The 14640-nt window shown below is 39.7% G+C and overlaps 1 protein-coding gene across 1 annotated transcript in view; it reads right to left on the reverse strand.

The window, feature by feature from the left end:
• Positions 1-3372: 3372 nt before the first annotated feature.
• Positions 3373-14640, reverse strand: part of nexmifb (neurite extension and migration factor b) — a 100860-nt gene continuing 89592 nt past the window's right edge. Inside the window, exon 3 of the mRNA XM_015042875.1 lies at positions 3373-12354. Within this exon, the coding sequence (XP_014898361.1) occupies positions 8165-12354 (4190 nt within the window). The 3' untranslated portion in view covers positions 3373-8164. The remainder of the gene's footprint in view (positions 12355-14640) is intronic.

Raw genomic sequence — 14640 nt, forward strand, 5'->3', positions numbered from 1 at the left:
GTGATGAAGTATTAAGAGTTCCTTTGACTAAAAACTAAGGTGCAGAGTCCAGCACATGAAATGCAGTCCCACATCATAATCCCCACTGCATCAATCTTTATCCTCGACCCAGTGAAGTGAACAAGTCCCATTTCCCTGATGTATGCAAAACCTAGTCATTACCAGTCGCTATCAACTTTGTCATAACGGCACTAACAATTCACTGTGGAATACTTAGCAGTAAGGAAATGACATAACTGGATTTATTGCACATCTGTTATTGCACATGAGAACTCCTCAGAGCAACTCATTCTTTCACAAGTGTTTGCATCCTACGTGTGCCTCTATCTAGCTAATCTATCTATCTATCTATCTATCTATCTATCTATCTATCTATCTATCTATCTATCTATCTATCTATCTATCTATCTATCTATCTATCTATCACTGCATATGGAATCATTCCCATGGCATGTCTTGAAACTGTCACAAAAGGAATGACTTTTCAACTTCAACAGGCAGAAGAAAAACATATTTATGGGCTGAAGAGGTTTGTTAGTGGAGCTATGCTGACAACGCTGTCAATCCGGAAATCCAAACTGATTGTCAGTACTTTCCAAACTTACTTACTTTTGTTTTCAGTTGTAATTCACTTTATTTGTTAGCTACTGTTTGGTTAGTTTTTATTTTCTATAATTTAAACTGATTTGTAATGTCTAAGCAATGTTTAGGTATTTCTTCATAATAGTTTTAGTAAGGATTACTCTAAGAACGCTTCATGAACAAATTGTGAACTGCTGTGTGGTTTTCCCAGAGATGGTTTAAACATGTATTTTATTTATCAAAGATGTCTGAGTAGGAGAGAAAATAAACCCAGTAATGATGATCTGGGAAATGGTAAAGACTACATCTATTGTATCTTAAAAGATAAAAAACTGGGAAGAGGATTTTGTTCACCTTTCAAGTGGATAAATGATGGGAAATCAACTCTTTACAGGTTTTTTTATTTCTCTCTCTTTGTTCCCTACTCTAACAAATATGCAGACATTTGTGATAAAATGACATTAAAAACTATCTTAATGGCTTAACAGTATTCACTATGTGAAATTCTTCTTTGTAGAAAACCATGGAAAGCTCAGTATGGGAGACAAAAGGAGTTGAACTTTATTTGGAGCAGATTCCCACTTGTCATTGATTGCAATCTCTGTTACAGGCTGGATCCCATTTAAGGTAGATTATTACATTGAAATACACTTTTATAAATACAATGTAGTCATGCATGCAAAGACAATAAAGCTCATTTTATCTGACCTATATTCCCTTACAACCCACTTAAGGTTGAAGTTATCCATGTTCCTTAAAAACTGTTTCCACTAGTCTTTTCCTTCCACTCAACTTTCCATATAAATGCTTGGATGCAGTAATTGATGAACAATCAGATAGTTTTCCAGTGGCCTTCTGTTGCTTGCCTTCATTGTCTTCTGGTCATCTGTCAAGTCAGCTGTCTTCAACGTTATTTTCTATAGGCCACAATATAAAATGTCTGTATTGAAAATATTTTTTGGTGTGTTATACTTTTGTGAGAAACAGTATTTTAGATTTTCATTATTTCCAAGTTAAGATAAATAAACACTTCAAATGGATCACTCTGTATTTCATTATTTAAATTGAATCAGTGAAATAAATTAGCTTGTCAATAATATTTATAATGTATTCAGATACACCTACATTTGGATATTTGACATCTTTTGTATTAGTTTAGTCTCAGGCAAATATAAATTAGATTATCTTTTAGGATTGCACTGGCATCTCAATCAACTTAACACATCAGATTTGTGGGTAAAGCTTTGTAATTATAAAATAATTCCTTTGAAGCAAGTCTCTTGAGCAAAACCGGCATTTTCTAAACTTTGTTGTTTTTAGCTACTTGATTTCACCTCACTCCTTCCAATACACAATTAAACGTACTAATTCTTTGAAAATGGCACACTGATGTCCTCTAAGTAAAAATAATAATAATGAAAAAAACAAAACAAAACAAGAGACAAACAGTTGTCTTAGTAACAGCACTGCCTATTTCTGTCCAAGCAGTGTAAGCACGCACTGACAAAAACAAGCAGGATCTCATTTAATAACTACAGGTGCACCTGATGTATTGCATTAGACATTCCATCTTACAATTTGCTCGCCCCCTTATCTGCTACGGGTGAGTAAAGAACAAAAACAATGCTAATACCGACTGACAATTTTTGGAGGCATATATCACAGGATCTGTTTATGGTGCGAGGTTGTGTCTCAGGCTCCAATTAAGCATGCCAAAATGAGTTGCAGCACGGACCACAGCGGCCCCGGCTCAAAGTTATGGATGAGCAGTCACTCCGGCAATGCCTGACCCGGAGTGCTAATTAGATGTGACATAAAATAGCGGGAGCGAGCGAAAGACTTGTAAAGAAATTAAAATGGCTTTTGTCTGAGAATCCGCCAGTATAACAAACACGGAGAGACTAATTGGAGATATGAAGGTAGGCAGGCTTTGCACGTACACACTTGATGGCACAAATAACCACTCAGCAGAGGAGATTACATTTATCCATGCCACCATCATCGTTTTAGTAACAGAAAACATGCAGGAATAAATGCGTGTCAAAAATACAACTTAGCGATGGTTTTTGACTTGGGTCAAATAGGCAATTGCCCAGGGTGGCATCAGGAGAAGGGAGGACAGAAGTATATATAACATATATATATATAACATATATAATATATATAAATATATGACATCAGTTGTGTCCTGAACAGATGTTCTATTGTTTTATGTCAGTCCTGTCAATGACTGACATAAGTCCTGTCAATGTCTGGTTACTTGCTTTGTGCAGAATGGCACTGCATTTTAATCACGCCCCAGAATCTCAGATGACTTCCTGCATTTTGATTACATGGGATGTAGCAGGACAGACAAATGCCTTATTTCTTCCATTTTTAGTCAATATATCTAGTTATAATTTTTAAAAAATATACATATATATCACAGTCTACATATTTTCATAAACCTTTTGATACTTATCAAAGTATTTGCCTCAATTGTAAAACCATGAGATGTAGTCAAAGTGTGGGCAGGAATAAACACAATCCAACTCTCTTCAGAAAGCAGCATTCAAAATCTTATTTTAATTTGTATATTTACTCCATAAACATTATTACAAAACTCAGCAAGTTACCAATATTACATTATCACCATACAGGCTTGATCACAAATATTTAAAACCTTTGCAACAGTTACAACAAAACAAAAAAACAAAAATAATACTCAAATAATTTACATGAAAATCTATAAAACAGCAAATTGTTCACAAATTATATTTTTTTTCCCCAAGTTTTCATGTTTTTTTTTTCTTTGCTTATTTGTGTTTTGCACAGTAACACAACACTCTCACAACAAGATCATGGTCTTATTACAAAACTCCCAACAAAATGTAGATATTTCTAGTTTTTCTGTTGATACTTTCATATTTTGGTTTTCAAAACCAGAAACGTGTCGCTGTATATCCTTTCCACTGCCCACAGAGGCGCATAAAAGGTTACTCACACACACAAATACTTCACAGCACTTTCTAAGAAAAATATACACTTACAAAATATGTTACAAATTGGCACACAAAAAATATACAAGATTTTGTAGTGTCAAGAGTTCATTAAGATTCCTTCTGGTAACAACTCTAGACAGTATATATAAAGCTCGGTAATCTTTTAATGAAAAGAGCAAAAGTAATTCCAATCAGTGTCAAAGAATCATGAAGTGAATACATCAAACATAACATAACATTGTAATATACATTCATAAACAGGGTTAGGTACCTAATCTGTTTTGCATTTCTTTTTTTTTTTTTTTGATAACTCTGGGAAAAAAAAAAGTCAAACCCAAACATTAAAGAAATTAATTTTCTGCTTTCTTAGCACCATTAACATGAGGCAGCTCAACAGTGGCACATTTTAGAAATAATAATAATAATTTTTAAAAAAATTAAAAGAAAAGAAGTTATTTTTTTAAAATAAAAATTTAGATGAACTCAGAGAAGTACATTCAATTTGACAATAGGCAGAAATGAGAGAAGGCAGACTAAATGGGCCTTTGACCCATGTGGAGCTTCCCATCAGCAGCTTGTCTTGGTCCTAACCCTGATACACTATAGAAAATAAACAAAATATCATGACGGAGAAAGGAGAAAAAAAAAGAGACACAAAAAGATTGATTATGATCCTTGCCATATGCAAGCAATCAATTTCTATAACCTGTGTCAGAATTGCCATATTCAATGTGACAAAGCCTGTTTTCAAATCAATCAATCAATCAATCAATCAATCAGTTTGCCCGTACATTTCCATGCGGTCTCATGTAATTACTGCTGTGTTCAAAATAACATTGTTCAAAACAGAGAAAACGTATAGGCTTCAGTAGATCTGTGTAAAAGATAGTCTACTACAGTTTGATTGGCTCTGAACTCATCCTGAAGGTGATTTATTGAATAAAATCCAGAGATTTTATGACTTATTAAATATGATTGTTAGGTCTATTTTAAGGTTGATTTCTATACTGTTTTTGGTGCTCCGAGGTAGTGAATGAGCCCAAAGTAGATGACAGCAATGAGGTGTGCGTACACAGCAGAAATTGTGACTTTCGTATGTGCTGAACACAGAGATGTGTTACGGAGGGCAGCATTCCTCTTCTGCATCTGTGCGTGATGTTTAGGCAGAATGTGTGCAAAACTAGAACTTTATCTAAATAGAATGCAGCTTTCTTAACGGACTTTTATTTTTTCTGCACATTTAGGTCAAAATGTCTGCTGTGAAATAAGTTAATTAAATTATTTCTTCCCATTGATGGTCATGCATTACTGGTTAGTAAAGTAGGCATGGGCCGGCTGCTGATATGGTGGGATAGTAAGGTATTTAAATGTTTCGATATTAAAAACTGCTGAAATATTTTCTGTCATACTAATACTACAAGGAAAAGTCTTATTAATGAGGTGACACAGAAAGTGCCAGAGAAACAGGAGTGTTTTTCAAATGTAGTAATACAGAGCTGCTGCCCCTTCCCCACCCATTGCTGCACATTGGCGTTAGCTCGCAGAAAGGCTACAACACCTTTTCTCAGCTTACAAGACAGACAGATTTGGCAGTTAGTAAATAGTCTTGTGCAAAACACAGTGTGAAACTAAAAGAGTGCCACCTGTCACTGTTGTGAACTGAATAATTCATTATTTTTTAAAGTGAGGGTCTGCAAAGTTATTATCAGTAATAGCGCCCTTACCAGTGTTTGTATCAGAGTTAGAAAGAAAATGTGAAGAAATCCTCAGACCAGAGGTCGAATAAGAGCTAGTCAGGGGGGACCCTGACTCTGTCATTAGCAATTTCAAACAACTAAATCTGAAAATGTTTGAAATTTGTGGGACCCAATGCCATACGAGGCAACAATACAACCAAGTTATTTTGTGGAGTCTTTTGGGTATGCCTGATCTTCTGACATCACAGCAGTATTTTCTAAACACCTGGAAAAGCACAATATGGTAATATCTACAACTCTGTTGGCAAAACCCAGAAGTTTAGTCCACTCTCTGTGAACTTAAAGCACAATTACAGCCAATCAAGGCTAATCGACAAAATAATCAGGCTAAACGATTGTTATTTTTGAAAAGAAGTTGTTCAAGTGGGAAACAGAGACAAACTTAACATGTAATACTTAATAACTCAGTGGTTTATCCCAAAGATATTAAAATTCTTAATTCTAAAGTCCAGTAAAAGTGGGAGTTCCTCCTACTAGCCGTTACCCCTTCATCATTCTGTAGATTTCTTCAATTTGTTACAAACTCTCTGTGATGTGGCATCTGTCTGATACAGATAATTATTGCTAATAACAACTTCACTGAGTTATAAGCTTATAAAAATCTAATTATACATTTAAGGTAACCCTGCTTAAAAACTCGATTTGGCAAGCTCCAATCAGCCTCTCTGTAGCTAGCATCATGAGTGGATAGTCTGTTTATTTTACCAACTATTATCAGCTTGTTATAATTGTGTTACTCTATAAGGAGTAAAAATGACAAAAGAGTTTAATATTGTTCTAATAACCATGTAGAAACTACAAATACATTTATTGAGTATTTATATTTCCTCTGAGTATCAAAACCAAAATTAAAATAGCTTTTTATATTATATTACACTACTGAAATTTAGCAGCAATGATGACCGTTTTTCTTTTGTTTTAAATAAATGAAATTATGTTATACGTTTTCTTTTTAAGTTTTTGTGTATACCCCGTGATACAGTATAGCTGTAATATTTTTAAATAGGATTATCATTCTCTGAGAATCTCATACCGGCCCATGTCTACTGGTCACAATAATTTTTTTTCATGGACTGCAGTTACAGGTAAGCTTTTTGAAAAACAAAACATGTCACTGTAAACAAAGAAAGAAGTAAAAGTTTTGACATGACAAAATAAACCAGATGATATGCAACACCAGAAGTGCAACTTATAAAGTAAGGCAATGTTAAGAAATAAACCGTATGGGAATGTTAAGAAAAGCTTCTGTTTAAATTACCTTCCCAAGCAAGAAAGAAATAAACGTTTCCATGAGAAGTGAATGCAAAGACATGCTTTCCTTCATTTACAAGACTACTGATACCATTTGTACTGAAAACTGCTTTCACATTCACAATAAACCGAACTGCAAAAATGTCCATTCACGGCTGATGCATGCATCAGAATCTCTACGAATGATAATCTGACTTGAATTTCCAGTACAAACAGCTACTCAGCAAGGCGCAACCCCAAACGACAAGTCGTTTACCTGCTTACCCTCAAAACATTTCCACTACATGCCTCTTGGTCCAGAGAGAGGTCAGTTGAACCTCTCTTTTCACCCAGTCCTTCCTCTACTGTAGCCTTCAGAGCGGATCTCCCCTTTGCCTAACTTTTGTTGCTTCTCCATGCCAGGCGATGTTGAGGTAAATTGAATTTGGCAAACAAAGTTGGGGGGGAAACGAGGAGAATTCAGAGTCTTTCTGATTTGGTTTCGTGAGTGGCGGTGTACCACTGCCAGCTGTTGGTGCCTTTCATCAGAGAAGAGAGAAAAAGTCTCAAATAAAGAATTCCTGTAGTTGCAAGTCTCTGTAAGGAGTCTCCAACCCAAGCAGCCAATATTCCAATGGATAGAAAAGAGGAACAGCCAATATTCACACATATATAAGAGGTCATTTACACAGCATTGTTACTTTTGGCACATCGATTTTAAGATTATAATCATCTTTTTTTGCAAATATTGCATGTTCCTGTACAACAACATTGACAAAAATACTCTGAGGGTGGAGCTTTCATGAATTTGCAAGGCGTAAAAATGTAAATTTAGATAACCAGTTCTTCTCAACTCCAGAAGTAAACGAAACACTCAATAACAGGAAATGGGGAGTCATTCCAACTTTGAGGAGAGAAAGAAAAGAAAAAAAAAGACGTCTGATATGTCATCAATACAAAATGGTCCCATCTTTTGTGTTCAAGATGTCTCGCTCTTAAATAGGGCTCATAAACAGTAGGTTCCCCTCTTGAAATGAGCCAGGCAGTGTATGAAGGACAGCAACAACAGGACATCCATATTCTGCATACAAAAACAGATGAGGAGGGGGGTGGGGTGCGTAGATGTCACTCAATGCATTTGTGTATATAGCTACATCTTTAGGGGAAAAGCAAAATAAATCTATAATTCAAGGGAGATAGTTCTGCTTAGAAAATACAAAAACGAAGTTCCTCAAAAAGGCGACAGAACTGTTTTCAAGGCTTATTTTCTTTTTTTTTTTCAGACAAAAGTAAAACAAAAACAACTATAAGAAGAACAAACAAAGCAAGAAACAACAAAAGCAAGAAAAAAATTGCAGCCATGGTCGTTTCAAATCTCAATCAAGCTTGACACAATCACTCAATAGGTAGTTTGCAAAGTACAAGAAGTTTTTTCATGCAGATAATCATTTCCTCTTCAGGGGTGTTAGAAGGAAGTGGGAGTAGTCAGGGGAAACGAAGTACTCATGCAGCTCTGGCATAGCATCAGTGTAGGTATGTTTGGGAGGGAGGGTTGAGCAGGTAGTGGGGGGAGGAGTGAGAAGGAGGGGAACAACAGCAGCTGATAACAAAATATTACCTCAGTTTTTCAAAAGAAGTCATCAGTGCTATGTCCTTATTTGGGTCTCTCTCAGCTCGCTTTCCTTTCAGTGTCTCAATCCGAGGGAACTTTGCACTGGTCTTGTGGCGGTAGAGCTTTTTGTGTGCTGGCCCGGGGTTGATAAAGCTGGGTTTGTCAAACATGTTGCAGCCCAGCGCGAGCTGAGGGAACAGAGGGTGGGCTGGGTTGAATTTGGCCTGGTTCTTTCCTCCCTTCCCACCCGCCTTCCTGCCTCTGCCGGCCCCCGTTAGTACGGCTCCTTTCTTTTTCAGGTCAGCCTCCGTTCCTGCCAAAATTTTGAGAGTCTTTAGGTTGAGGCTGTTGGCCTCAGAGGGCATGCAGGCCTCAGACATGGGATTCCACAAAGGCTCGATGGAAGCCATCATGAACCGTTGGACTTCGGCCATGCCAGAAACAATGTTGGACAGAATATTCGAGGGTTCCTCAAATTCTCTCTGGTCATCCCCTACTAGGCTGTTACTCTCTGACCAGCCAGTGCCAGGCCAGTCCCCAGTGCTGTTACTGTCACTTAGGCCTGTGCCACCTGCCTGATTCTTTGCTGCCTTGCCCTCCAACATGGCCTTTATCTTTTTGGTCGACCGAGAATTCTGTTTGGGAGTCTTGACCTTTTCTGACTTGGGAGCTCTAGGAGCCCGGCTTTTCTTTGGGCTTTGCCCTGTGGCTGTCTGCTTGCAGCTGCCTTTCCTCTTGGACTTTATGCTTTTTGCACCTGTCTGTTCCTCAAACTCTCCCAGCTCCTTTTTATCCAAGCTTCCGACATCCTGACTGTTGAAGTTGTGCAGGGGAAACTGGCCATCCTCCACTGTGTATGCATTTGTTGTGTGCTCCTGTTGCTGTATAGGTTCACAGTTCCACTTCACCTCCCTATTGCAGTCTATAGTCATATCGGAAACATCCTGGTACTCTCCAACATTCCCTGCCATTTTCATTTCACGCCCCACCACCTGGGGGGACAGGTTGGGGGTCTCGGGAGGAGAAAGCTCTGACAGTGATGAGTGTCTGAACTTGTCAGGAGTGAAGTTGGAGATATCCAGCAGGTCTGAGGACTCCCTGAGAGGGGTAAGGGCATCCACACTTTGCTGAATCACCACTTTAGGGCTGCAATGAGCTAAGAAGCTGTCTCGGCCCTCCTCCTCACCCTCTCGTTCACAAGACTTGAGGCTGAGAGAGCTGTAATTGCTGGAGGAGGCTGACAGGGAGCCCACTGAGTCATAGCTGATGAGCCTACCATTGTCTGTGCACAGGGACCCTCTTTGGTATTGCACCTGGCCCTCCGCGCAGGCAGACTGACATGCTTGCAGATTTGCCCCAGGCTGAAGCCCCGCCTCAGTCAGGTAGCTCTTCTCATAAAGCAGCCTGTCAGCCTCGGGGCTCAGCTGGCTGTAGTCAGACACTCGCAAGCTGTCATTCAGGGGCACAGCAGCAGCTGGGAAGTTGTTGGGTAAGATCGGAGTCTCGGGGGTCTCAGGCCCAAAGCTCTGGCTGTGATTTGTACAGAGCTGTGAGTGCCACATCTGGGGGAAGCTGGGGCAGTTCTGAGGAGACTGCTGGAGCTCCGACTCAGAGGGGGGCGAGAGCACACAACTCTGGGCAAGCTGCAGAGAGGAAAACTGCTTCTCCTCCAGGGACAGCCCCAGAGGATACTGCTGCCTGGAGGTCTGCTGGGGGAAATAAGAGATAGCTGCTCCACCAGAAGAATCCGTAGCATCTAACAGGGTCTGCAGGTAGCCCCCAGGGATGACAGGGACACTTGTCTCCACCTCTTCTGAGGAAGGTGCTTTGTCAGGGGAGCAGGTGGAGGAGACAAAGGGAAATTTCTCCTCGGATGCATGAGCGTTGGTGGCATTGTCAGAGAAATGGGGTTTGATTGTAGTTGAACTAACGGCTGCCTGTTCTAACCCAGCAGCAGGCTCCTCAATCTGTGCAGCACTGACACAGGCATCCGTTTCATTTGTCACACTCCTCCCCTTCTCTCCCTCTGCCTTTTTCATTTTCGTGCTCCTTAGCCTGGCTTCACTTTTGAATTTCCTTATCCTGACTTTTCCTCCCAGTCTCCTCGCTTCCCTCTCCTCCCTCTCCTGAGAGCGGCTCTTGGTTGTGATTGTGTGCGTTATGGAGCTTGAGTCTAATGTGACAGGGAGGCCTGTGGCTGTTATTATTCCTCCTGCCGTGGGGGTGGGGTCCTCTTTAGTGACACCTGCATGGCTCTGATCAGAGAGAGGGGAACCCTGTGTTGTTGCTGATTGCTCCACAGTTTGAATTCTGTGAACCTTAAGCCTGTTGGCAATCTTGTATTTCCTTTTGGGGTGACTGGAACTGAAAGGCCGGTGGTGGCGTCCGTTTAGATGAAAACCACGTTGCTGTTTATCTCTGGCAGCCAACTTAAGCTGTTCCTGTCTCTGTCTTTGCTTCTCCTGCCAGAAATCTTTGAGAGGAGCCAGTATTTCATATTTGCTTACTGTGTCGGCATTTAGACTTACTGTTCCGTCCACAGGGTCCAGCTTGCCCAGTTTCACCGACATGAGTCTCTCTCCTTTGAACCTGTTGATGATGATGTACTTGATGACCACAGGCGGCTCTTTCCGACAGGATTTTCGGCGTTTCTTAGGGCACCAATCCACATCCTCCTCTTCTTTCTGACCCGTGGGACCTTTCTCCTTTTTCTCCGCGTTCTTTTCACTCTCCAGCGAGTCAACGTCGTACAAGTAATCTTCACTGTATCGCACCTTTCTTTTGGAGCGCAGGCCGTAGTTGAGAGGGTTTGAGGGACTGAGAAATCTCTTTGAGTGACCCTTTTTAAACTTGCCCTCCTGCAGGGTGTCTGAGGAGGAGCCAGTACAGGAGCTGTCATCGCTGAACTCTCCGGACTCCTCTGTGGAATTGAAGTCTATTAGGTAGCTCACTTTGGAGGCGGACATGGGGGAGCCTTGAGAGCCATCGAGTGGGCTCCGACCGCTGCTGTCCCCACCTCTCCCTTCCTGTGCCGCCTCCAGTATGAGCTCATCAGTTTTGGACTGGATCTCCTCAGTGCTCCTCTTCAATGTTGGCGCTCCTTCCTCTTTCTTGGCACAGTTGGCCAGCACACTGGGGAAGAAGTTGAACTGAGTCTCCTCCTGGAGCACATTTGTTTTTTCCCTCATGTTGTCCTGGAAAGACTCATAGCGAATCTTAAGTGAGCAGACGTCACTGCTTAGGGTTGAGTCGTCGTCTTCGTCGTCAAATAAATTGTCGACATCCTCCTCAGAGAACAGGTTGACGGACAGTTCGTTCTTGGAGCAAAGATCCAGCAGTTCCATCTTGCTCTCGCTGATGAAGGACTCGAAGTAGCCCCAGTCCTGACCAGCATTAGCCAGAAGGACTTCTTCTCCACTGACTTTATCTAGCAGCAGGCCCTCGTACAAGTTCTTAGCTGTGGTATCATCTTCAGGGTCGTCGCAGTCCACAGTGGATTTATTCTCCTCCGCTCTCTTGACTTCACTCGGGGCTTTGGGAAGAGGAAAGTTTAGCAGCTGGTCAGAGAGGAGCTGTTCCCCAAAGTGACTCGCTGGCTCTCCTGCGTGGCTCAGACACTGAATGCTGATGTTGTTGATGTCAGAGAAGTCCTCTCGGCTCACATCCCCTATCCGTACGCTGAGCCCCGGATCCACATCGGGGTTGGTGTTGGGGTTTGTTGGGGGGTTCTGGATGGAACTGCGATCTGTAGCGTCACGGGTTTCAATTAGGCAGCCAAGACAGGTTCGAGCAGGCTGGAGAAGACACTCCTCTGTCAGTGCAGACACAGCGCTGGGCTCCATCATGCTACTAGGCAGTGGGAGGGTGATGGTCAGTGGAGGGGATGTTTTCTGTGGTTCTCCTGTTAGGGTCCAGGAGCCTGCAGTTGGGTGGGGAAGTGATGTGGGAGCACGTTGAAGGTGGGGGCCTATAGTCTGAGCATCACTGGATGAAGGGCAATGTGCCACTGCTTGAGTCAGAGAGAGGTCACCACCAAGGGCCAGAGGGAGAGGTGGTGATTCAGGAGTGGTCCTCTGGTGGGTTGAGAAGACCTGCTGTGGTGTCTCTGCAGCAGGAGGAGGTGAAGAGGCAGGAGGGAGCGCAGCATCGACGAGTCTGCACAGACTCAGTTCACCGCTCTGCTCACATACCCCTGTAGGGAGAAAGTAAAAAAAAAAAGGATATCAGCGCCTTGAACTGTTATTCTGAACAGTGTCTTTGTGCGGTAGTCAAAATCTTCTCAGCTGCTCAAATGTAATTAGTGTCAATTAACCCCCCGGAGCTCTAAGTGTCAGTTTTTGATGCCATTCTTAAACATTGCTAATTAACTTTTTGCACCACATTCAATAAGGGGTATTAACAATGTCAAGTTGGACATCTTTGCATGTTGATGTAATAAAATGGGAAAAAAAATAGGCAAGATATGAAAAAGTTACCTGTTACAGGAAACATTAACAACAGTAAGAAAGAAAGCAAGAAAGCAAAAAAGAAAGCAAGAAAGAAAGAAGGAAAGAAAGAAAGAAAGAAACTCAGCAGAATTTTGAGTACCTGGTGGTAAAACTAATAAACTGTGGCAGACAAGACATGTAGTGTCAAATTCAAAATTTTCACACAAGTAAATAAAAGTTTAAAATTAGAAAAAGGTACCCTTAGTAAATGAAAAAAAAGAAAATCAATAAGATTCAAGTCCAGACTTTTACTACATCAGTTCAAAACCCTAATAATTGGTTCTTTTGAGGCCTGCAGTGTTTTGTATGTTGTTCTGGGTTTTTTAGTGACCTCCTGGATGAAACATCAAAGCACTTATATTAATTTTGGAAGGAAGACTAGTTCAGGGGAGGTTCTCCACAGCTCAGGTTTTCTCTTCTACATGCTAATGTTATTTATTATTCACCCTTAAATTTCTTTAAAAAAGGCTATGATGTCTTGCTTTTTAAGATCTCTCTGCTTAATGTTGAGGTAGAGTTTTTCATATGATTTCTACAAGTCTGAAGATAATCAGACCTGTGTGTGTGTCAATTAAAATTTTAACTACATAAAAAAAAAATTGTACATCTTTGTATGTAAGCAAATCTTTATAGGGGGGCATGTACTTTGTGACAACCTTAAGTAGTTGTTCTTTGTGTATCTGTTATTACAATTGTTTAATGATCTGATGCATTTAACTGTGACTAAAAGAAAAAAATAAAAGAAACCTGTCAGGGGCCAAATTCTTTTTCACACTACTGTATGCATTTTATAAACATTAATGATTAAAATAAAGATTCATATACCACAGACTTATAATGCTGCAGACAATATCTGCACAGCATCCAATCTTGTATTGATCTGAACTGAATTGAATGAAAGTGTTGTTCCAAGCTGAAAAGAGTTCATTATCACAACACTTCTTCTGAATACTTACTTTCTTTATGTGAAAACACATAATGAGAGAACATTTCAATAGTTTTTGGGATTGGAACTGCTTTAGATTGACAGGAATAACTGCAGCATACAGACTTGCAAAACCATAAAACCAGGACTGAATAATTCTACACTTACCACAGACTCTTTAAAACACAGTTTGAGTTCTCAAAAATAGTGACACCATCATAACCGATCAACTATAATTCAGCTGCATCAGTAGTTTTAGTTGACACGTACATTTCCGTGATTTGTCATTTCATATGTCTAATACTATTCAACAGAAGTAAAAACTGATTTCTCCAAACTACTGCTAGTGCATAGGCATCCTTGACTGGTAGATTAGCATTTAGCATTTCAAAAGGGAAAGAATTATATGTTAATTATATATATAAAAAAAGACAATAATGTCTGTGATTTTTTTAAGCTGTTAAATGTCAAGTTAGAAATGTCTGACTAAAACATTTTGTAGTCGGTAACTGAGAAAACTTTTAGATTTTTTTTTAGTTAAATGGAGACTTACTATATAAACTATACTTTTTCCCTTTTTGAGGAAATATATTTTGTAGTTAATGTTAATGAACAAATCAAACAAAACTCATAAATAAAACACACATATTATGACTATAATTTAAATTCGCTTTACATGGAAGTATCGTCTCAAATATTGATAAAAGAGATCATAGAAACACTTTTTTTCATTTGGAGTTGCACTCATGACTGACCTGAGCCATTTTCCTTTCACTTCATTTTTGTTGCAGCTTATTCAATATTCATTACATGCTGCATATTTATGCTTTTTCTATTTTAAGTAAAGAAGTAAAGAAAAATGTTTCATCTTATTTGATTTATTTTGTCATGCTGGTGGTGGACATTTAAATGTTGTGCTTTATTCTGTACATCTTTGTTCACATTACTCTGTGGTAATCAGTTGGATAATAAAAAGTCAAAGTTTATTGTATAAAAAATTATTTACCAAAATAATTGCTTTTGATTTTTGGAGGAAGATTGTCATTTTGATTAGTTGTTTAATTAA

This window comes from Poecilia latipinna, unplaced genomic scaffold, assembly GCF_001443285.1.
Source record: "Poecilia latipinna isolate Pla-1442-1.1 unplaced genomic scaffold, P_latipinna-1.0 Scaffold606, whole genome shotgun sequence".
Classification (NCBI taxonomy): domain Eukaryota; kingdom Metazoa; phylum Chordata; class Actinopteri; order Cyprinodontiformes; family Poeciliidae; genus Poecilia; species Poecilia latipinna.